Source organism: Pimephales promelas, chromosome 10 (genome assembly GCF_988280905.1).
Source record: "Pimephales promelas chromosome 10, fPimPro1.hap1.1, whole genome shotgun sequence".
Lineage (NCBI taxonomy): Eukaryota > Metazoa > Chordata > Actinopteri > Cypriniformes > Leuciscidae > Pimephales > Pimephales promelas.
In genome coordinates this window covers 10,453,538-10,478,560 of record NC_142778.1, presented here as the reverse complement: position 1 = coordinate 10,478,560, position 25,023 = coordinate 10,453,538, and the positions used below count along the sequence as shown (strand labels likewise).

General features: G+C 40.8%; 3 protein-coding genes across 3 annotated transcripts; all 3 read right to left on the bottom strand.

Moving 5' to 3' along the window:
* Positions 1–11,508: 11,508 nt before the first annotated feature.
* Positions 11,509–19,280, bottom strand: LOC148977317 (SAC3 domain-containing protein 1-like). Its single transcript, XM_089135391.1, has 3 exons — positions 19,166–19,280; positions 17,755–19,055; positions 11,509–11,967 (listed from the first exon to the last, which is right to left on the bottom strand). Exons 2-3 carry the CDS (start codon positions 17,897–17,899, stop codon positions 11,627–11,629), a joined length of 486 nt encoding a protein of 161 aa, XP_088991517.1. The 5' UTR covers positions 17,900–19,055; positions 19,166–19,280; the 3' UTR covers positions 11,509–11,626.
* LOC120467785 (SAC3 domain-containing protein 1-like) lies at positions 19,158–19,718 on the bottom strand. Its single transcript, XM_089116669.1, has 2 exons — positions 19,524–19,718; positions 19,158–19,442 (listed from the first exon to the last, which is right to left on the bottom strand). The coding sequence occupies exons 1-2, from the start codon at positions 19,716–19,718 to the stop codon at positions 19,158–19,160; spliced, it is 480 nt and encodes a 159-aa protein (XP_088972795.1).
* On the bottom strand, positions 19,718–24,185 carry LOC120467787 (serine/threonine-protein kinase pim-2). The gene is given in 9 exon segments (XM_089135390.1): positions 19,718–20,815; positions 20,999–21,175; positions 21,341–21,719; positions 21,842–21,889; positions 22,160–22,254; positions 22,390–22,862; positions 22,944–23,151; positions 23,238–23,398; positions 24,048–24,185. Coding segments are annotated over 7 exon segments (1,377 nt in total). The 5' UTR covers positions 22,985–23,151; positions 23,238–23,398; positions 24,048–24,185; the 3' UTR covers positions 19,718–20,651.
* Between the last annotated feature and the right edge of the window lie 838 nt (positions 24,186–25,023).

The following is a 25,023-nucleotide window of genomic DNA, read 5'->3' as shown; positions in this document are numbered from 1 at the left end:
CAGTCAGTATTTCAATGCAAACACTCAATTCATGCTATACATTTGTGCTTATGAATTGAGAATTATAATGTATATTATACATTAGAATATTCATTATGAAACATACTAGCATTCAATATTATGGATTATTCTGTTGTTTTTTCAGAGTATCCATCAATAAACTAATGAATACACTTCATTACAAAAAGTTTGATGAGTATTATTGCCTTGGAGCCCTATATCACTGTTCGCAGCTGTTGGGGTTTGATAAAAGCCTGCTAAATACGTTCGCGTACTATTGCAGGTCTTTTTAGCTTTTGAGTGTGCTTGATATATCCTTCACTACTGTGCGCAGTCAGTGGGATTGTGTGTGGCATGGCCTCTCATTGCTGCCGATATTGCCAATCATCAATGGACCCTCGTGATGGGCATAGGGAATGCCCTTCATGTCTAGGAATGGCTCATTTAAGAGAGGATGTGGATAATCCCTGCAGTGCGGCTTGTGACCTGCCCAGAGGGGAACGACTTCACCGCGCTAATAGAGTACGCAGTTCTGTACCTGAGCGTGGTAGGGAAAGGGAACGCTCATCGGACAGGCATAGTCGTAAGCGCTCCCGCAAGCACTCACGTGATGGCCATGAGCCACACCGATCAAGCCATGAGAAGGTGGTGGAGGTGGCTAAACCCCCAACTCCTGCTCCACCAGCGGAGGATGGGAACACGGACACTCATCTACAGATCCTGGCTGCTATTCAAAGTTTAGCACAGAGGATGGACAGAGTTGAAGCCCGTCACTCATTTTCACCATCGCTACCTCATAGTCAGGAAGGCGTTCCTCCAGCTGCATGGCAGGGTAATCCTGATACTGACATCGAAGAGGCTGATGTATTATCTCTCATTGCTCCCCACTCGCTGGTTGATGTTGCACAGCAAGCAGAAGAAGGGAGCCAAGGAGAGGAACCCCACTCAGATTCTGCCGAAGTGGATGGCGAATCAACAGGGAGGGATGATTTTCCAGCAAATACTCTTGTTGCCAGGGTGTTTAGTGCAGCAAAAATTCTTTGCTTACAACCTTCTGTGCCTGACCCAGCTCCTGTCGGGGGCGTCTGGGAAGGCATACCTCAGACTAATTCTCCATCTTGCATTCCAGTGGCAGATGACTATACCTCAATGTTGAGGACAACATGGAAGAAACCATCTCAGAAGCCTCAATTCAATGCAGGCTGCAGACGGTTGGCCAATGCCCGTTACCCAAAAGAAACTGGACTGGGGGACATGCCACCAGTAGAGCAAGAAATAGCATCATGGACAACTCTGGGACCAGCTTATGCATCTGCTAACCCTCGCTGTCCCAAGAAGGAGTGTGCGAAAACTGACCGTCTGATCTCAAGATCCTTTAATGCCTCTGCACGTGCAGCTCGTACAGGTAATGCTTTGGCTATCCTCTTAGCAGCCTTACGGAAAACAGTAAGTGCGGAGGACCAGGATTCTAAGAACCTTGTTGATTCTGCTCTGGCTGCCCACTCACAATTGACCCGTGATGTGGGGGATGCTATGTCCTCGGCTGTGTTATGTCGTAGACAGATATGGCTGGCACAAACCTCTTTGCCAGAGACCATACGAAGCGAACTAATGAACTTGCCAGTAGTTCCCGGTCATGTTTTTAATTCAAATTCTCAGGAGGTGCTGGATAAGGCGGAGCGCTCCATTGCAACCAGAGAAGCTGTTCAGCGGGCTTGTCATAAACCAGCTCCAGTCTTCAGACCAAGGGCGCGAGAAACACAAAGACCGCAACAACCTGCCTGGTCTAGACATGGGAGTGGCAGTCTGGCTAGTGGCAGTCAAGGGCAGAGCTTTCGTCCCCAAAGACAAAATTCTGCCCCTTATCCCCAGAGGAGATTTCAGTCCCGTGGGGTAGCCCAACAGAGACGTTCACGAAAGGTCCCTGGACGTGATGGTGGACCTGCATAGGGGTCAGGGGCTGGCCGTCGACTGTGCCTCTCAACTTTCACGGGCCAGTTGGGAAAAAGTGATATCAGACCAGTGGGTTTTATCAACAATAACTCACGGGTATCGGCTACAGTTTCGACGGCGCCCCCCACCGTTTTCAAGGGTCAGAATGACTATTGTCAAAGACCCACTATTGGAGCCCGTATTGAGGGAAGAGGTGCAAGCTCTTTTGCAAAAAGGAGCAATCACAAAGGTGCCCTTCAACGCACAGCAAACTGGGTTTTATTCAACCTACTTCATAATCCCAAAAAAAGAGGGTGGTCATCGTCCCATTCTGGATCTCAGGCACCTCAATCAGTACTTAAAAATTCTTCCATTCAAAATGATTCATACAAAGATGGTAATGCAAGCCATACGCGCAGGAGAATGGTTCACGTCCCTGGATTTAAAAGACGCTTATTTCCATGTTCCAATTTGTCCAGAGCACAGGCCTTTTCCCCGCTTTGCTTTTCAAGGCCAGGCCTTTCAGTTCCAGGTTCTGCCGTTCGGCCTGTCTTTGGCACCGAGAGTTTTTACTCGGGTGATCTCAGCTGCCTTAGCTCCCCTTCAGCTGCGGGGTATCAAAATCCTGCCATATCTGGACGATTGGTTAATTTGTGCTCCCTCTCGAGAGCAGGTGGTCAGGAACACAGAGGAGGTACTAGCTCACATTCAGTCCCTGGGGTTCACAGTGAACTGAAAGAAGAGCAGCCTCCAGCCTCAACAGCAGGTGAAATTCCTGGGGCTATATTTCAACTCCAAGACAATGGAAGCATGTCTCACTCCCCAGAGAATAGACAGCCTGGAGAAGGCGTTGGGTCACTTCCAGAAGGGGAGACTTGTGACAGCCCACAGGGTTCAGAAGCTGGTAGGACTGATGGCGGCAGCATCAGTGGTGATTCCTTTAGGCCTACTGAGGACACGGCCGATACAGAGATGGCTCAATTCTTTTCATCTTCATCCAAAAAAGGACAGAAGAACAAGACTGTTGGTGACAAAGGCCTGCATGCAGGCCTTACTTCCTTGGAGGGACAAGGACTTTCTCAGCAGGGGCTCTTTACTGGGCAATCTTCCTCACCGAAGATCAGTGATAACAACAGATGCATCACTGACGGGTTGGGGAGCCGTTTGGGAAGGCAGATCAGTAAGGGGCAAATGGGATCCCCCGTGGTCATCAGAACACATAAATGTGCTCGAACTGCAAGCCGTTCATCTCGCTCTCAAGGGTCTTTTACCATTTTTTCGCCACAGGCATGTGCTAGTGAGGACAGACAGTACCTCAGCGGTTTACCACATAAATCACCAAGGAGGGACGAAATCATTACGCTGTCTCCAGGTGGCAACGAACCTGCTGACATGGACATGGCCAAGGCCGTCCTCACTGAGAGCAATCCACATACCGGGGGTGACAAACAGAGCAGCCGACATTTTGTCCAGAACGGGGCCTCTCCCAGGGGAGTGGCGCTTGCACACAGAGGTAGTAACCCAAATTTGGACCCGATACGGGACCGCTCAGGTAGATCTCTTTGCTTCCAAGGAGACGACCCATTGCCTGGGATGGTACTCCCTCACGGTACAGGAGGGCAGTTTGGGCCTGGATGCTCTGTCACAAGACTGGCCGAGAAGCTTATTATATGCTTTCCCCCCTTTCCTCTGATTTCTCTGGTCCTCCAGAGGATCAGGGAGGATCATTGCACAGTTCTACTTGTTGCTCCACGCTGGCCGGGAAGACCATGGTTCCCGGACCTAGTTCAGCTGGTTCAGGGTCCTCCGTGGCAACTTCCATCACGGGCAGATCTCCTATCCCAAATAGACGGGCAGATTTGGCATCCAAACCCGATGGCACTTCATCTATGGGTATGGCCTCTGCAGAGTCCATCCCTCAACAGCTAGATGAAACGGTACGTGAGACACTGAATAATGCCAGAGCTCCATCTACTCGGGCTAATTACTCCATAAAGTGGAGAATTTTTGCTGAGTGGTGTTTAGGCTTGAATGTTGATCCAATAACCTGCTCCGTCCCACTTGTCCTTAGATTCCTGCAGGCTCAACTGGATCAGGGAAAAGCGGCCAGCACAATCAGGGTTTATGCTGCATCTATTTCAGCATCTCATCGGGGAGTGGATGGCCAGCCATTAGGCCGACATCCTTTGGTAAGCCAGTTCCTGAAGGGAGCTGGTCGTTTGTGTCCAAATTGCACTTTTTGGGTACCCAATTGGGATTTGCCTTTGGTACTAGACTCTCTCACTAAGCCCCCATACGAGCCTATGGCAGATGCAGATTTTAAAGCTTGGTCTCTCAAGACAGCTTTTCTCCTGGCTATATGCTCTGCTAAAAGGGTAGGAGAATTGTGTGCACTATCTATTAGTGAGGATTGTTTACGTTGGAGGCCGGATGGCACAGGGGTGACGCTCTGGCCCAACCCTGCTTTTTTACCAAAAGTACTTAATTCTCAGTTCAGGAATCAAGTCCTGGAGGTAGTACAATTTCAACCCCCTTCACAGGCAGATCAGCAGAATTTGCTAACCCTTTGTCCAGTAAGGGCATTACGCACTTATGTTAATTTGACTCAGACCTTGAGGAAGTCTCATTCTCAGCTTTTTGTTTGCTATGGGAAGGCCAGACTAGGGTGTCCACTTTCTAAGCAACGTTTGTCACATTGGTTGGTTGAGGTTATTTCCCAGGCTTATACAGGCAGTGGGTTACCAGTCCCTTTGGGAATATGGGCCCACTCAACCAGAAGTGTAGCTACTTCTTGGGCTGCACTAAAAGGAGTCTCAGTGGGGGAGATTTGTGCGGCAGCATCATGGTCTACACCATGTACATTTGCAAAATTTTACAGAGTTGACGTAACTAGCACAGCCTCTGTCAGCAATGCAGTTTTGATGTCTGTAGCCCAGCGAGGGTTGAATAGTTCAGAGTCTATAGTTCCTCGCGACCCTGTTGACATGAGTCATCCTATTAGACCGTAGTGACGGTCAGAGTGAGGTCGAAACAGATCGTAAGTTATGAATATAACTATGGATCTGTGAGACCGAAGGATGACCGTCACTATCCTTGTCGCTCGGAACACTAGGGCGTTCAAGGTAAGAGAACGAGCCCGGAAGTTAACTCGCCTTTTATAGTGCGTGACGTTCCGCTTCCGGGGTCATGGGCATGACTTTGTTTACATAAGGTCTCGAGAGAAGGCGGAACGAAGGTTATCATCCTATTAGACCGTAGTGACGGTCATCCTTCGGTCTCACAGATCCATAGTTATATTCATAACTTACGTTTGCTCAATACATGCTTGCTGCTCGCTTCTGCCCACCACCTCCCCAGCTCCTCCTCAGACATAACGTGGCATTTGTTATGTCACGTTGCCACTCTGTTCACGGGGGATATTTTAGTTCTCACAGTCCTAAGTGTGTGAGCGTTCCCTAATGCTGCTGCTGCTGGACTCCCTGAACAGAGCCATACCGCCAAATTTCAATTCAGGAACATCTACTATTGCAATCATTTAATAATTTCTAAATAAAAATTTTTCATTATAATTTTTGTCTGTGTTGTTCTTGACTTAATGGACCTGACAGAAATGAGAAAACGCTTAACGTGGCTTACTGTACTAAGACAGTGATATTAAGACCAAATTCAGTACACATCATATTAATAAACCATACTATGTATAAAAAATAAGATGAGTCCAGGATATCAACGCAACGCGATTAATAACACGTTAAGCATTTTCTTCCCATAGAAAACCTGTTATGAGAAAACGCTTAACATGGCTTTCTGTACTAAGACAGTGATATTAAAAGACCAAATTCAGTACACATCATATTAATAAACCATACTATGTAAAAAATAAGATGAGTCCAGGATATCAACGCAACGCGATTAATAACATGTTATTTTCTTCCCATAACCGTTATGAGAAAACGCTTAACGTGGCTCACTGTACTAAGACAGTGATATTAAAAGACCAAATTCAGTAAACATCATATTAATAGACCATACTATGTATAAAAAAATTTGATGAGTCCAGAATATCACGCAACGCGATTAATAACACGTTAAGCATTTTCTTCCCATAGAAAACCGTTATGAGAAAATGCTTAACGTGGCTTAGGCTACTGTACTAAGACAGTGATATTAAAAGACCAAATTCAGTAAACATCATATTAATAGACCATACTATGTATAAAAAAAATTGATGAGTCCAGAATATCACGCAACGCGATTAATAACACGTTAAGCATTTTCTTCCCATAGAAAACCGTTATGAGAAAATGCTTAACGTGGCTTACTGTACTAAGACAGTGATATTAAAAGACCAAATTCAGTACACATCATATTAATAAACCATACTATGTATAAAAAAATAAGATGAGTCCAAGATATCAACGCAACGCGATTAATAACACGTTAAGCTTTTTCTTCCCATAGAAAACCGTTATGAGAAAATGCTTAACGTGGCTTACTGTACTAAGACAGTGATATTAAAAGACCAAATTCAGTACATATCATATTAATAAACCATACTATGTATAAAAAAATAAGATGAGTCCATGATATCAACGCAACGCGATTAATAACATGTTAAGCATTTTCTTCCCATAGAAAACCGTTATGAGAAAACGCTTAACGTGGCTTGTCCTAAGAGTGCTATTAAAAGACCAAATTCAGTAAACATCACATTAATAAACCGTATAAAAAAATTTGATGAGTCCAGAATATCAACGCAACACGATTAATAACATGTTAAGCATTTTCTTCCATAGAAAACCGTTATGAGAAAACGCTTAAAGTGGCTTACTGTACCAAGACAGTGATATTAAAAGACCAAATTCAGTACACATCATATTAATAAACCATACTATGTATAAAAAAATAAGATGAGTCCAGGATATCAACGCAACACGATTAATAACACGTTAAGCATTTTCTTCCCATTGAAACCGTCATGAGAAAACGCTTGGCTTACTGTACCAAGACAGTGATATTAAAAGACCAAATTCAACACACATCATATTAATAAACCATACTATGTATAAAAAAATAAGATGAGTCCAGAATATCAACGCAACGCGTTTAATGACATGTTAAGCATTTTCCTCCCATAGAAAACCATAAGAAAACGTTGCGGAGTAAAAAAAAAAAAAAAAAAAAAAAAAAAATTCCCCTTCAACGGCCTTTTGTGAACACGCCCCATTTTAGAGGACAAGGTTGCCTACAACCAATCACAAATCTTTGTTTTTGAATGTCCAATCACCACACAATGTAATCTTTTGAAATCCGTGTAACTGTCATCTGTTGGTATAAGGCAATGTCAGTGGCACTGACACCACAAACTGTCATTTGTGCAGTCACCTTGCTAGTCGCTGTATAGATCATTAAGTTCAGATTTTTGGAATCGAAATTTCTTTATAAAAAGCCTATAATTACCAGGGTATTCTTAATATACATATATTATATAATATTATATTATAGTATATTATATTATTACTAATATTATAGTATATTATATTATAGTACTTTATATTTTGTTGTATTTGTTTGTTTTGTCTTTTTTCCCCCTTTATTGTATATTCACATTGACACCTGGTGAATATAAAAAATGACTTTAATGAAAGACAGTCAGAGTTTACACTTAAAGAAGCAGAAGCAATTCTAGATGATGTTGAAAAATACAAGGAGTCAATTTCCACCGAACCACCATTACATCCAAAGGGTGGTGATGTGTTCCTTTACACAAGTTCACAGTCAGATAAACCTAACATGGACTTTAGGTTTGATCAAATGATGTGGAAGCAGAAGGGTTCAAATTATCACAACATCAGAAAGTATGGGGGAAGGGTTTTGAAACACTATCACATTAGAGATGGTAAATGTGAAAAAGGCACCTCCTCGGAATTCAGGAAGTGCGTTTACTCTCTTGTTAATGAGGGAAAAAAATCCTATTTGATTCATTACCTGGGAAATGAGACCGTATATGTACCACGAAAGCATGGAAATGCCAAAACGGACAGAGTATTTTATTCCCTCCAAAAAAGAAGTTCTCGAAAATACTTTTAAGATATATTTTTATAGTAGGAGCCTTAATTCAAATTTAGCAGGAATTAAGCATTGTTTAAATGAATTAGAAAGGAAATTCACAGTTATTGCAATATCAGAAACCTGGCTTGATGATGAGCAAATTGACGCAATTGGAATTGAGGGATATGAATTTTTTTCTGTTCATAGGACCCAGTCTAAGGGAGGGGGGCTGCACTATTCATTGATAAAATGTATAAATGTAAAGTTGTCAGTAATAAGTCATTTGTAATGGAAAATATTATGGAGTGTGTCACTGTAGAAATTGAGAGAGAGAAAGAAAGAAATATTCAGATAAGCTGTACAGAAAACCAGGATCTTGTATTGATACATTTAGGGAAAAGATTGAGGAGCTGTATAATAGACATAGCAACAAGAAAATTCTGTTTGTCTGCGGTGATTTCAATGTAGATTTGCTAAATCCGCAACAACATAATTCAACTACAGAATTTATCAATTCAATGTATAGCAACAGCTTATACCCCACTTACACGACCAACTAGAATAACAACTCACAGTGCCACACTAATTGATAACATATTTACAAACGTTATTGACAGACCGGTTTCAAGTGGCTTAATAATAACTGACATAAGTGACCACTTGCCAGTATTTGCAATTATACAAAACTGTATGTAGAAGAATAAAGATATTACTACAATTATGATGAAAAGAAAAAAAAAAACACAAGATGCTATAAATTCTTTTAAACAAGATCTTTTGAGACAAGACTGGAAAAGTGTTTATGTGAGTGATGTCAATTGGGCCTATGAAACATTTATGACAATCATATCAGGATTATATGATAAGCATTGTCCTCTAGCAAAGAAAATTGTAAAGCAAAAATATGTTGAGAAACCATGGATATCAAAAGGAATTATAAATGCATGTAAGAAGAAGAAGTTATTATACAAAGAATTCTTAAAGAGAAGAACAATGGAATCAGAACAAAAATATAAACTATATAAAAATAAATTAACAAAAATTATAAGATGCTGTAAAGTTGATTATTACAGTAATTTATTAGAGGATAATAAAAATAATATTAAAAAACATGGGGTGTCTTAAATGCTCATTAAAAAAATGGGAAAAAAGAATATCCAAGTTACTTGTTAGCATCGAATGATACAGAAATCACTGACAGGGCTTCAGTTGCTGGGGAATTCAATAAATACTTTGTCAGTGTTGGTTCAAGACTAGCGAGGGATATTCCAAAGACGGGTAGTAGTGATGGAGTATGTAATAGTTATTTGTGGAAGAAACAATGTTTGTAAGAGGGACGGATGAAGAAGAACTTATTGATATTGTAAAAAAATTGAAGAGTAAGAAGTCTACTGACTGCCATGACATTGATATGTGCACAGTCAAAAGTATTACTGAATCTATAGCAAGACCCCTAACCCACATTTGCAATCAGTCTCTACAAACTGGTGTCTTTCCAGATAAAATGAAGATATAGCTAAAGTAATACCAATATATAAAACCGGAGATAGACATATACTACAAAACTACAGACCCATCTCGTTGCTTCCACAGTTCTCTAAAATATTGGAAAAAAATTTTTTTTTAGAGACTGGATGATTTCATCGTCAAACATAGTATTCTATGTGAGCAACAACATGGGTTTAGAGCTGGCAGATCAACTTCTCTTGCAATGATAGAATTCAAAGTTACAAACGCAATAGACAGGAAACAATATGCAGTGGGGATATTTCTAGATCTTAAAAAAGCTTTTGAAACTGTAGATCATAAATTATTGATTAAAAAATTACAACGATATGGCATTAGAGGAATTGCACTGACATGGTTGTCCAGCTACCTGGAGAACAGAAAGCAGTATGTTGAAATACAAAACAATAAATCACAACTGTTGCAGGTTACATGTGGGGTGCCACAGGGTTCAGTGTTGGGGCCATTATTATTTAACCTCTATATAAATAATATATGTGAAGTATCGCAAATTGTAGAAACCATTCTTTTTGCTGATGACACAAATTTATTATGCTGTGGTGAAAATTTGGAGAAGCTACTGGATACCATGGAAAAGGAAGTGAGTAGGATGAAGATTTGGTTTGATGAAAATAAACTAACATTAAATCTGAGTAAAACTAAATTTATAATATTTGGGAACCGATCAACTGACACGGATAAAAAACTAATGATAAATGGTATAGAACTAGAGCGAGTATCTGAAATAAAATTCCTCGGGGTAGTTATTGATAACAAATCAAGCTAGAAACCTCACATAAACTATATTAAAACCAAAATATCCAAGTCATTGGCAATATTAAATAAGGCTAAAGACTTATTGAATAAGGCTTCTCTAAATATGTTGTACTGCTCCTTCATACTCCCGCATGACTTATTGTGTGGAAGTATGGGGGAATACTTATAAAACAAATACACACCCAATCTTCATCTTACAAAAAAGGGCTATTCGAATCATACATAAAACTGCATACAGAGAACCAACAAACCCATTGTTCATTAAACTCAAAATATTAAAGTTCAAAGATCTGATTGATTATAAAATTATTCAAATTGTTTTTAGAGCTCACAACAACCAATTACCTAGAAATATCCAAGAGCTTTTCCAATTACGAGAAAACACATATAATTTTAGAGGAATATCAATGTTTAGTAGACCGCAGATTCGCACAAACACTAAGTTGCACTGTATACCAACCCAGGGTGTTATACTGTGGAACAGTAGCAACAATGATTTAAAATTATGTAAAAATTTATTGCAATTGAAATATATGTTTAAAAAAAGAATCATTGGTGGATATGAGCTGGAACAGTGATTTTTTTTTTCAACCTTAGGTAAAGTAAACCTTAGGTAAGTTAGTTTAAGTAGTTAAAATATTATTGAAGTGGGGATAGGACAAGAAAAGTTATTCTAACTTCTTCCTACCCCCTTTGAACATGATTGTTGTTTGGACCATCTGTAGATGATCTTTTTTTCTTGATGTTGATGATTAACTATTTATTTTTATTTTTTATTCAGTTTTTGCTGTTGTGTTTTTTTTTTTTATATGTTCAATAAAGAGAGACTACTAGGTGCAGAGTTTGATCCAATAGGATTTCACCATGGGCGGGACATTGGGACAAATCACAACGCCTCAGAAAAAGAAACCAAGTAATGCACAAAATATAATTTTGCTTATCGCATGTGTTAAAAAGATTTACATTAAAGAGATTATTTTATTGCTTCATTGTGTCACTACTGATTAACAAACACTGTATCACTAGCATATGTCTAATTATTAGCCATCGGCCACCCTTCTGTAGTCAATATTGGCAATGACCACTGAAAAACTCATATTGCTCAACCACTAATATATATATATAAAATACAAAAAACTTTATTGAAACTTTTTTCACCATTCCAGAAGTGGGAAATGCCTCTGAAACATTTATTATTAAAAGATTACACCAAGTGCAAATGAACAAGAGTTTAAAGCAACGGTTTCAGGCACAGTCGTGAATCACGCCGCCGGTGTGACAGTTCCACTGCTCGTCGTCCACCGGCTCATGCATGCGCCTGCACTGCAGATCTGCAGACGGAGCGTCGCTGAAGGAGCTCTTAGAGAAGCTCACCCACTCTCCACTGACGGTGACGCCGTGCGCCTGGCCGCCAGCGGGTCTTTGAGAGAGAGAGGAAGCGTGCCAGTCTTGGCAGAGGGAAGCGGCAGTTGGGGCTGCTGTGCCCGTGGCTGTAGAGCAGGAGCAGGTCTCTCCTGCAGGGCAGCAGGTGTTGGTGGATGGAAGGGCCCTGGATGAAGTCCAGTCTCTGGGCTAGCCGGAGCAGCCGAACTGGGTTGCGCTCCGAATGTGCCCTGTTTATGGCCAAAGCGAGCTGAACAGCAGGAGAGCTGCGTATTCCCTCGGGCAGCTCAAGAACATGTTGAAGGGCATGAGTTAAACCTGAAAGCATGAAGAAAAGATTCAAATGTTTATCTGTTCTCTATTAGAACTCCATTCTTACACTTGAGAGCAACAAAGTAAAATATGGTAATGTGGAATGTGTGTGGAAATATAAAAATAAATGAGATAAAAATAATAGTCAGTGTTATTTTAGCATTATTTATCTTTTTAGTATTTTTCTAATATGCTTTCATAATATATATATATATATATATATAGGTTTTTTATCTATTAATAAGTAATTTTTTACTCTGTGTAAACAATGAGTGACGTACACGCGCGAGAGATCACTTCCGGCGCATGCGCAGACCGAAGCGCCCGTGCCTTCAGATTACTTGGACGTGGCTGTGGTCACGGATACAAGAGGTAAAAACAATATAAATACTGTTCGTTTTCTCACACAAACTGCTCGTTTCGTGTCTTAGGCCATCAATGTGTACTTACATTTACGAGTTATTAAATTATGTTTCATTTGGACTTCTCTGTGCATGCTCTTTGAGGTGGTGACCATAGACCTCCATTATATGACTGACAGACAAGAACGGTTTGACCTAAAAATATCAAAATTGAAAATACTGTGGAAACAAAGACACCTACATCTTGGATGCCCTTGAGGTAAGCTGAAGCATACCAAAAATGTGTTTCAAAGTGAACTATCCCTTTAAGTCTACTGACCTGCTTTTTATTTCTTCATCAAAAATGTGACAAATGTTATACAGTAAATACCGTGTTCTACAGTAAATTCTGTATTTATGAATGGATTCATTCATTCGATTCCGTCAGCGTTTCCCATTCATAGGACCCTAAAAATATCGATTTTACCAGTAGTTACCCCAAAGCACCTGACACAACTTACCCCACAACTACCATTTTTGGGAAAATGCTTATATACCTATAATAATTTGCAGCTAATCCTTAACCAAATAATTTACATGGTTTTGTACATTAGCATGCCATACATGGATCCATTTGCATGGACATCAAATTGATTTGACCTGTCATGTCTAAAATTTACTTTGACATGAAAAAAAAAGTTTTTAGCATTAAATTCTCAAGGACTCATGTATATCTCCCAGGCTGCAGTACATGATGGACCCTAAAATACTAACTATATGGTCCCCAGATTAAAAAATAATACAGCTCACCTGACACATCCTACATAAAAAGTATAAGATTTTAGTCATACATAATCCATGTCGGTATGAATTAAAATCGAGACAATGATACAGTCAACCTAGCCCTAGCGTCCACACAGCTTTCCACACGTTTATCCACATTGTGTGCACAAAATATACACTGTCAAAACTCATCATTGAAAAAGCGCTAATTAAATGTCACCGTTTCCGTCAATGTTTTCGGCTGAAACTTTCAGATAAAATATTTTTAGCCAAAGTTTCTGTGCATCAATAATTATAATGTTGTTATAATATAATTATTGTTTGGGTTTTTTTTTTTTTTTACTTTATTTTTTATATTCAACACATATATACAAAAATTAAAGTTAACAAAAACAAACAGACACAAAAAAAAAAAAAAGGAAAAAAAAACACGAACCATCTGGATTACCTTAACATTACAATTTTGTGAAAGAGATACATCAACTTCAGACCCCTTCCTGTCGTTGAGATGTAAATACAGTCCATTTTCCCCAATTATTTGCTCATTGATCCTCTTGAACTCTTATCTTAAGAGTCAACCATTCCATTACACTTATTTCAGATACTAGTTTCAGCCATTCATCTCGTGTTGGGGGGTCCGGCTTGTACCATATTTTGTGATGGCCTTTTTACATGCTGCTAACAAAATTTTAAACAGGTATCGGTCTTCTCTTGACACGATGTTTCCTCTCGTATTACCAAAATACAGCACTGAACATGACTTAGGTATATCATAACCCAAGATTTCAACAATAACCATGTGGACATCCTCCCAAAACTGTGTAATAACAGGGCAGAGCCAAAAGACATGCGAATGGTTTACATTTACCGCTCCACACTGTCTCCAACATGGTTGTGGTACTGTAACTGACAAAAATGTGCTCTTAATTTTAGGCGTAATGAAAAATCGTATTACATTTTTCCAACAGAATTCCCTCCATATACGAGACGATGTGGTAGATTGTGTATTCCGTATATGTAACCAGTCTTCTTCAGATATATTCATATCTAGCTCTTTTTCCCACTTCTGCTTAACATATGATGTAATTCCCTTCCTCTCCATCAGTTGCTGGTATAATGTAGATATTATTCTGTACTTCCTTGAGTAGTATATTCCTATTATAGTTCTAATTATACCGGTTTTCCCCTGATTTACTTTTGGTTTTACTTCCTTCATATAAAAATCCCTTAATTGTAAGTATCTGAAATGATCCTCATTGTATAATGTAAAGTTTTGTTTCATCTCTTCAAAACTCATAAAATTCCCGTCCTTCATTACTGTACACAGTGCTGTTATTCCGTTCAGTGACCATTGTTGGAATCTCTGGTCAAGAGTATTCGGGGTGAAGTGTCTGTCATAAGCTATCCATCTAAGTAAAGGTAGATCTGCCTCTAATTTGTATTTTCGTATTATGCTGAACCACAATTTTAATGAAAACTGGGTGATAGCATCCATCTGTTTAAATTAATCTTTAGCTTCACCTTCATCCCCAATAAGACTTTGAATTTCCCTCCCTTGTACATACCGCTCTAGGTTTTTCCATTTAGCCTCGTAATCCTTAGCACACCAGCAGACTAAGGTTCTAAGTTGTGCTGCATGAAAATATTCCTTAAGATTTGGGAGTGCCATACCTCCTTCATGTTTTCCAAGCTGTAAAGTGTCATATTTGATTCTTGGTCTTTGACCATTCCATATAAACCTAGAGATAACTTTATCCCATGTTCTAAATTGGTTCTCCGGTATCTCAATAGGGAGTGATTGGAAGAGGTAGAGGAGTCGAGGGAGGATGCTCATTTTTATAGTCTCTATCCGGGAACTAAAGTCCAGAGAAAGGACATTCCACCTCACTACGTCATTTATAATGGATTTATCCATTTTAACATAGTTGTTCTCATATAGATCATCCATTCCTCGTTAAAGTAACCCCAAGGTATTTCATTGTAGTTGCATTCCAATTGAGATTGTATTTTTGTTGTATATTTTTGGATGGTAGATAGTTCAATGTTAAGATCTGCGTTTTGGCAAAGTTTAACTTATAACCTGAATGGAAACCGAACGCCTCGAGTTGATTAATTAATATTGGAAGACATGCGTCTGGGTCTCCTAAATAGCAGATCACATCATCAGCAAAAAGACAGATGATGTGGTCTTCATCCCCAACCCTTATCCCTTTCAGATCTGTATTCTGCCTAATTGCTTGCGCCAGGGGCTCTAATATAAAACATGCAAACAGTGTTGGTGATAGGCAGCAACCTTGTCTGGTAGATCTTTCTAACTCTATACTCTCAGATAGACTCCCATTAATTTTTATCCTTGCAGTCGGCTTTTGATAAAGTGTCTTAATACATTGAATAGCCTTCTTATTCAATCCAAATTTTTTAAGTGTCTGATATAGAAATGCCCAGTTAACACAGTCAAATGCCTTCTCTGCGTCAAGACTTATCAAGGCTGCACTGGTATTGTTTTGCTTAACGTGTTCAATAATATGTAGGGTTCTCCTTATATTGTCATGGGTTTGGCGCCCCTTAATAAAACCTGTTTGAGCCTCATCTATGATGTCATTCATAAATTGTTCAAATCTCTTGTTCAAAATTGAGGTGTATAATTTATAATCTACATTAAGTATAGAAATCGGTCTGTAACCTGAGCAGGTATCCTTATTAATCCCCTTAGGGATCACTGTTATTACTGCTTCCTTCCAGGATGGTGGTAGTTTGCCATGATCAAGTGTATAATTAAATGATGACACAAGTAATGGTATAAGTTGCTCCCTGAATGTTTTGTACCATTCAGCTGGTAGGCCATCACTACCCGGAGATTTTTTCGCTTTTAATCTACTGACTGCTTTCTCTATTTCTGATACTGTAATGGGTGAGGTCAAAAGGTCATTTTGTTTCTTCCCAATTGCTGGTAAGTCAAGATTCTCTAGAAACGCTCTCATTTGGTCAGTGGTGGATGATGGAGGTTGGCTGTACAGATTTTTATAGTAGTTCCTAAAATTAGATTCAATCTCTTTTCAATCTCTTTTTTAATCTTTTTGCTAGCAATCTGGTAGCCCTTGGTCCCATTTCGTAATATGATTGTTTTAAAAATCGAATCTTCTTTTCAGTTTCTATACTTAACATTTTATCAATATTATCCCTAGCTTCTTTAATTTGAGGTAATAATGAGGAATCACGTGTGTTCTTATGTAGCTGTTCAATATCAGATAGTTTCTCCTTTTCTTTCTTAAATGCTTCTTCTCTAGCTTTTTTAATAGACACTGTCTTAGCTATAATTTTCCCTCTCAGGACTGCTTTAAGGGCATCCCACAGAATGACAGGGCTAACCTCTCCATTGTCATTTACAGCTAGATATTGTTTAATCTCCTCTTTAATCTCTTCAGTTATTTTTTTTATAATTCAGAATTCCAACATTTAGTCTCCACAATTTACTTTTCTCTTGTGATTTCAGGTGGAGTTTTAGGTAAACTGGACAGTGATCTGATAAGTCTGCACCTTCAATTTCACACTCCTGTACTCGGTACGACTCATTTTTATTCATAAATAGGTAGTCAATTCTGGAGTAGCTATCATTAGGGGCCGAGTAATGAGTGTAATCCTTTTTAAGGGGGTGAAATTCCCTCCAAAGGTCCACAAATACCAAATTCTTTAAATGTAGTTTTGATTATTTTAGTAATGTGGTTGCATTTTTTGTTTTTGTTTGTTGTATCTAGTTTATCATTCAACACAATATTAAAATCGCCCCCACATATCAATATGCCATCTGTTTCCAGAATAATGTTATCGAGCAGAGTTTTGATGAAGTGTTTTCCACTGTTGGGAGGGGCATAAACATTAACCAGTGTCACTTTTTCATTTTCTAGTTTTCCTTTTACAATAATAAATCTTCCTTCCTTATCGTTAATCACTTTAGAACATTCAAATTTTACTGAATCTGAAACGAGTATAGTCACCCCTCTTCTACACCCATGACGGAAATAACTATAAAAGGTATTGTTATAACCAAACCTCTTAAGTTTCTCGCATTCCTGCCCAGACAGATGTGTTTCTTGTAGATATATAATTTGAGATTTGTAGTGTTTTAACCTAGTCATTACCTTCCGTCTTTTAATGGGATTATTAAGACCATTAACATTCCACGGCAGAATCTTTATGTTATTCTCTATCATTCCCATGTAAGAAAAGTTGTAATCCAGAGTTCAACATAACAAAAGTTAAAAAAACATTGAACATCAATTGAACATAGAACTTTGCGCCTTCCGAAAACATGGATGGATTTCCCTTCCTTCCTGGTCCCTGTTGGTGGGAGGAGGGAAAGGTGCCTCACTTTTTTTGTAGGGGCCCTCCCTAGTAATGAGGAAATACTCATTTTCACTAGAAATGTCCAACATTAAGCGCTTAAGATAGCTCCTCAGTCAGTTTCATTAACTATTTGAATTAAGTCATAAGACTTTTTATTATTATTATTATTATCTTTTTTTAAATATATATAGCGAACGTTCAACATGGAAACGGAGTCGAAAATAAACAGAAGGGAGTATCCATAGGTAGGCCCATGCTAGCCTGCCTGAAAAACCTGTCGTGAATCAAAAAAGTTTAAATGCGTAGGTTATTTTGCTACTAATACCTGTAGCCTCATTTATTCCTCTTCTGGGCCTAGTTATCTCGTTAACTGTGTAGTGGCAGGTCTCTTCTAAACTCCGTAAGCCTCTCCCTTGCACGTTGAGCTGTTCTGTCTGTAGTGTTGGTGCGTTTCCATGGCAACAGTTCATTCAGACGTTCCTCCACAACTTTTGCAGCGTTCCTCTTCGACGTAGTAATCTTTATCTGAAATCCACGTTTAATCAGATCATGAGCTGCTTCGTCCGCACTCCCGTAGATCCGTAGCCCGGAGTCCCAGTGTACTCTCATCTTCGTGTAGGGTGTCTGGAATCGGATCCCCCTCTCCTTCAGGGCAGCTTTGATTGGCCCATATGCTTTACGTTTTTCGACGATATCAGCTGCATAGTCATTGTCAAAGTAAACTCGTTTGCCATCGATTTCAACCTTCTTCTGCCATGCTTTCTGTAGAACCATCTCTTTGACACAGAATTGTAAAAAGTTCACAATTATTGATCGCGGTGGTGCGGTTGTGGCCGGTTTCGGAACTAGCGCTCTATGTGCCCGTTGAACTTGGAGCTCAACTTCAGCTGGTATTTCGAGGTGAGTTTTGAATAGTTCACTTACAAAGTCAGTGACCGATTTGCCTTCCTTTTCTTCCGGTACTCCATAAATTCGAATATTATTTCTTCTAGAGCGACTCTCCAAATCCACTATCTTGTCCTGCATCTCCAAGTTTCGTTTCACGACTGTTATCAGTGTATCTTTCATTTCTAAGCAGGCTAGTTCTAGGTCCGCTATTCGTGTTTGAGCCTCTGTGATATTGGCGTTTTGACTCTGCAACTCTCGCAAAACTTCGGTTTTGAATTCAATGAGGTCATCCTTCATAGTTTTCATGACATCAGTTTTAAAATCACTCAGGTCCTGTCTCACAACTTGCTTGAAGTCCTTAAGCTCTTTAGATAGAAGCGCCAGACTTTCGAGCAGCGTGTTTTGGTTAGCAGTAGCGTTACCTGAGGCTTTTCCTTCATCGCCATCTTCGTCAGGCCCGATATCCACATCCACATCCGAGTTTGCTTGATTTTTGCTCATCTTCTTGATCTTATGACTTCTTTGCATCCTTCCTCCTCTCATACTCGAGTTTAGTTTATTTCACTGCTTTTTTCTAGTGTTAGGAGGTATTTCCTAAAACGACTGTGGGGAGCAAACCACTACACGTCCATCTCGCTCTCTTGCGCCACCGGAAGCCTTGTTTTGTTTTTTGTGTTGTGTTGCGCTGCGTGTTTTCGGTGTACACACAGTATGAGATGAACAAAGTCAAGGCAATCACTATAATAAAAACACACTACAATAAAATCAATATACTGATACTAACCAGCACTGAGAGCTCTAGCAGTTTTCACTCACTCACTCACTCACTCACTCACTCACTCACTTACCCAAGTTATAGAGCAAACTCAAGGCCTGGAACTCCTCTTGATGCCGGTGTTTCCCATTTCTGTAGTTCTTCAGCAACCAGCTCAAGCTTTCCTGGAGGTGAGTGTCATTGATCCGTGGGTCATAATACTGAAGTGGCTGCCCGCAGAGTCTGTAAGAGGCGTAGAGAAGGAATCGCACGCTTTTCTCCAGCACAGCCACACAGTCCGGCCCCGACACACGCTGGATAATCATGTCCTGCTGAACGCTACGCAGACGGTCAGACACAAAACTGTACACCTGTGGATCAGAATGTAAACGAGACAGGCTTCAAATACCCATCATATTACAGATAAAGATGACAAAATGCAATTTCCAAACCTCCGTCCATGGCTGAAATGTAGAGGAAGCTGCAATGTCATCAACTAAATAGCACACAGTCTTTAAAAGCACAGATGGAGGCCGAAGGTTACAGGCTCTCGTGAATTCCTTGTCCGCGGCAGGTCGCGAGTACTCTTTGACAGCACGTGACACATCAGCACAAGGCGAGTGATCCCGCTCTGTGCCGGCCAACATCTCAAACCTGTGTCTGGGTGGTGGAAAAACAGAAGAATTACCTTGATGGGAGGCAGTTTGATATCTACAGCGACCAATAGCCTTCAATAGTCCCCAAACCTCCTCTCAATTGACCCGGCGGACTCTTAGGTTGCAGCGGTTCATCTTGCTAGTACATCACTGGAAATGATGTCTCAACCTGGGTCCCAATGCCTCGTCACGAGTCTGTCAGTCTGTGGAAGGAGACGATGTGCACTGTTTGTTTGTTCTGTTTTTTTATGATACAGAATTACAAGTGATTTTTGTGAAATTGAAGATCAAACCAAAGAATGTCTAAAATGGGGAGAACTCCCATTATCAGTAAACTTCTGGGTCCTGAACTGGTTGCAGTTCGACATATGAAGGCGCTCACATAACGAAATGGAGGTCTATGGAGTTATACCCCTCAAAATACACTTTTCTCAGGAAGGATATAATTTTTGTCTAGTAATTTGAATCTTGTATTCGAAAGGAGATGCAAAGCAATTACACATTGCTGGGTGTTGGATTTTTTAGAGTCACTTTTGCTTTAAAAGGTCTTTAAAAAATGTCAATGACATCATACACGTCGTACGACCAGAGACCTGCTTTACGGTAATTCTTCAGGCGCCGCCATAATGCGAAGGGGAACTTTCCCATTCCTCTCATAGCGGGAATTGAGAAAAATGCCTGTTTCGTGCGCTGCTCAGCCAATTGAAAACAGGTCGCGAGGAAATAACTTTCACAAACAAGACTGAATAATTGTGTCTGGTTGTATTTGGTCATGACGCAATTAGTAATAGTAACGTTCAAAGGAGAAAGTCTGTGAAATGTAAAATACTACTGTTATTTTGACACGAAATTAAGTTTTAATAGATTTTCTGCCGACAATGTAGTTGTTTAAAAGTCAAATCTATGGTTTATTTATAAAAAGTTTTAAAAAATCCTTAACAGCGGGTGGCAAGTCTTTCTGTAGAAGGTCTTCTGAACTTTCGTCATTAAATGAATAAACAAAGTACTTAAACCACTTGTGAAGACATACAAATCAAGCCGCTTCGCTGGGTTTCTTTGCAGGAGAGAGCAAAGTAATTTGCAGCATTCTGTGAAGAAAGAGAAGAGAAGTCCTATTATTACCTTAAACTTTACACTCGCTCTCTTTGATTAAGAGTCTAAGTTGAAATATCTAAATATTACTGCATTACCCACACAACCATTTATATTACTTTGTTCTACTTTGTATGATTTAGAATTGCAAGTGATCTTTGCTGAAATGTAGATCTAACCTTGTGATACGCCATCTCTTGTCCAGATGTTGTCATTTAGCATATCCAAGTCATCTGAAGATGGAAATTCTCCACACACCAGTGTAAACATGAGGACCCCGAGTGACCACACTGTCGCTGGTTTCCCGTGATAAAAGCCGTATGATTCATACTCAGGGGGGCAGTACTCTTCGGTGCCTGCAAAAAAGAGAAAAAAGTATTCATTAGCATGCAAGAAATGATTTGATGCTATTGATTCACAATGGTGGATCCCATTACATCATACTTTGTAAGACCTTGACGGCTTCTGGCCCGTCATCTAAGTTTGAGACCCACATTACAGCTCTAAGGAATAATACAAACCAGCAAAGGACGTGTATCCCGCATCGGTCAGGATTTCTCCGCATCCAAAGTCAATCAATTTGACATCCAGGGTCTACGGGTTGATCAGAAGGTTTTCTAGTTTTATGTCGCGATGCAACACTCCACGTTGGCAGCATGTTTGAGCTGCGACTGCTGCCAGATGCATGATGACCTTTGCCACGTTCTCGTCGATGTAGTAGTCGTGCCGGTCTAGATATTCGATCAAGCTCTCACAGGGTGTAGGGAACTCTAGAACCATAATGTAACGATTTGGCTCTTCGTCCCAGTCCAGAAGCTGGATGATCTGGGGAACCCTGGGGCCTTTGTTGGCGAGAATTAGCAGACTGATCTCCAGAGGAACGGGTTCAGGATTATCCTCCTAGAAGAAAGACAATTCTTATGATCTTACTGTACATGGAGAAAAGATGTCGAACACTACTAAACTACAGACAATAGCAGTTTGTCCATTGAAAAATGAACTGAGAGAAACAGAGTACTTACAATGTTGATCCACTCAATACCCACAGTATCAGCAAATTTCAGCGCCACCTAATCAACAAAACAAAAAATGGATTTGTGTTAGAATTTTCCAATGTGTGCAGTTCATATTTCAGTCATCAACCTTGAACAGACCTATTCAGTTTCATGAATTTAAATTCTAATCATGTAGAGCATGTCTAACAATTTAAAAAGGTCTGAGAGGTCAGGTGCTCTAAGTAGTGAACATAAGATACACTGAGAATGCTTGAAAAGAAGAGTTATTCGAATATACGATAGTGCAAGAACACTTTGATAGATAATGCAAGTAAAATAAGTGACCTTAAGGCCATCTTTCAAGCGAGTCCCAGCATAAACGCTTCCAAATCCTCCTTCACCGAGCTTCCTGCCGACTTCATAGCTCCAGCAACCGACGTCTGTTAAAAGAAACATAAGAAGAGTTGACATGAAAACTGCTTTTTGCCTGAGTTGACATGAGTAAAGACAGATATAATATCACAACACAAGTTTGTCTGTATTGTGTTGTGTCGGAGTCATGACAGTCAACTTACAAATAATCTCATTCTCAGATACAGTGTCCCCTGTTGGTCCGACATGGGGGACATCATCTTTCCAGTCTGACGTGGCACAGACTGGAACTGGAGGGCCATCATCTTCCCAGTCTGGAGGGACATCATCTTCCCAGTCTGGAGGGCCATCATCTTCCCAGTCTGGAGGAACATCATCTTCCCCGTCTGGAACTGTAGGGCCATCATCTTCCCAGTCTGATGTGGCACAGACTGGAACATCAACACAACAGTCAGCCATTTCCAATCCTGGAGCTGATGTGGTGCTGACTGGGACCTGGGGGACGTCCACACTGGAGTCTGCCACATCTCGGACAGGAACTCGACGGACGTTGGCTCTATAGGAGGCCACATCTAGGACTGGAACTCTATAGTCAGATGTGGCACAGGCTCTGAGGATCCCAGCACTGAGAGCTCTAGCAGTTTTCAAAACTGTACACCTGTACAAAACTGTACACCTGTGGATCAGAATGTAAATGAGACAGGCTTCAAATACCCATCATATTACAGATAAAGATGACAAAATGCAATTTCCAAACCTCCGTCCATGGCTGAAATGTAGAGGAAGCTGCAATGTCATCAGCTAAATAGCACACAGTCTTTAAAAGCACAGATGGAGGCCGAAGGTTACAGGCTCTCGTGAATTCCTTGTCGTAGGCAGGTCGCGAGTACTCTTTGACAGCACGTGACACATCAGCACAAGGCGAGTGATCCCGCTCTGTGCAGGCCAACATCTCAAACCTGTGTCTGGGTGGTGGAAAAACAGAAGAATTACCTTGATGGGAGGCAGTTTGATATCTACAGCGACCAATAGCCTTCAATAGTCCCCAAACCTCCTCTCAATTGACCCGGCGGACTCTTAGGTTGCAGCGGTTCATCTTGCTAGTACATCACTGGAAAGGATGTCTCAACCTGGGTCCCGATGCCTCGTCACGAGTCTGTCAGTCTGTGTCACCGAGCTTCCTGCCGACTTCATAGCTCCAGCAACCGACGTCTGTTAAAAGAAACATAAGAAGAGTTGACATGAAAACTGCTTTTTGCCTGAGTTGACATGAGTAAAGACAGATATAATATCACAACACAAGTTTGTCTGTATTGTGTTGTGTCGGAGTCATGACAGTCAACTTACAAATAATCTCATTCTCAGATACAGTGTCCCCTGTTGGTCCGACATGGGGGACATCATCTTCCCAGTCTGACGTGGCACAGACTGGAACTGGAGGGCCATCATCTTCCCAGTCTGGAGGGCCATCATCTTCCCAGTCTGGAGGAACATCATCTTCCCAGTCTGGAGGAACATCATCTTCCCCGTCTGGAACTGTAGGGCCATCATCTTCCCAGTCTGATGTGGCACAGACTGGAACATCAACACAACAGTCAGCCATTTCCAATCCTGGAGCTGATGTGGTGCTGACTGGGACCTGGGGGACGTCCACACTGGAGTCTGCCACATCTCGGACAGGAACTCGACGGACGTTGGCTCTATAGGTGGCCACATCTAGGACTGGAAGTCGACGGACGTTGGCTCTATAGGAGGCCACATCTAGGACTGGAACTCTATAGTCAGATGTGGCACAGGCTCTGAGGATCCCAGCACTGAGAGCTCTAGTAGTTTTTACTCACTCACTCACTCACTCACTCACCCAAGTTATAGAGCAAACTCAAGGCCTGGAACTCCTCTTGATGCCAGTGTTTCCCATTTCTGTAGTTCTCCAGCAACCAGCTCAAGCTTTCCTGGAGGTGAGTGTCATTGATCCGTGGGTCATAATACTGAAGTGGCTGCCCGCAGAGTCTGTAAGAGGCGTAGAGAAGGAATCGCACGCTTTTCTCCAGCACAGCCACACAGTCCGGCCCCGACACACGCTGGATAATCATGTCCTGCTGAACGCTACGCAGACGGTCAGACACAAAACTGTACACCTGTGGATCAGAATGTAAATGAGACAGGCTTCAAATACCCATCATATTACAGATAAAGAAGACAAAATGCAATTTCCAAACCTCCGTCCATGGCTGAAATGTAGAGGAAGCTGCAATGTCATCAACTAAATAGCACACAGTCTTTAAAAGCACAGATGGAGGCCGAAGGTTACAGGCTCTCGTGAATTCCTTGTCCGCGGCAGGTCGCGAGTACTCTTTGACAGCACGTGACACATCAGCACAAGGCGAGTGATCCCGCTCTGTGCAGGCCAACATCTCAAACCTGTGCAGTCGATTATTGGCCTTCCGCTGGTGTAATTCATAAGCAGGGCACATAGTCATACAGGTGCCGCGGGGCACTGAGTCTTCAGCTTTCTGCTCAACCGCTCGCTCCCTGTTTGGTTGACCCTGCTCCTCATGCCTGTGTCCTCGACCCCTCCTAGAGTGATGCCCCCTAAACACACACACATATACTGTACATATTATTTAAATTTAAAGAAACTGTTTTCTACTACTGTAATATATTTAAAATTTTAATTTATTCCTGTGATCAAAGCTGAATTTTCAGCATCATTACTCCAGTCTTCAGTCACATGATCCTTCAGAAATCAGTCTGATGATTTGCTGCTGCTTCTTATCATCAACAGTTGTGTATTTTGTGGAGACATATATACATTAATAGTTTTTTTTCAGTAAGGA

What these genes read in the sequence shown, in the direction of transcription:
- LOC148977317 (XM_089135391.1), bottom strand. Translation starts at nt 17,899, where the DNA reads ATGAACTGTTGCCATGGAAACGCACCAACACTACAGACAGAACAGCTC. An exon ending in AGGAATAAATGAGGCTACAG is followed by an intron (nt 11,968 to 17,754) that starts GTATTAGTAGCA and finishes TCATGCTTTCAG; the next exon opens with GTTTAACTCATGCCCTTCAA.
- LOC120467785 (XM_089116669.1), bottom strand. Translation starts at nt 19,718, where the DNA reads ATGTTGGCCGGCACAGAGCGGGATCACTCGCCTTGTGCTGATGTGTCA. An exon ending in CATTTCAGCCATGGACGGAG is followed by an intron (nt 19,443 to 19,523) that starts GTTTGGAAATTG and finishes TCTGATCCACAG; the next exon opens with GTGTACAGTTTTGTGTCTGA.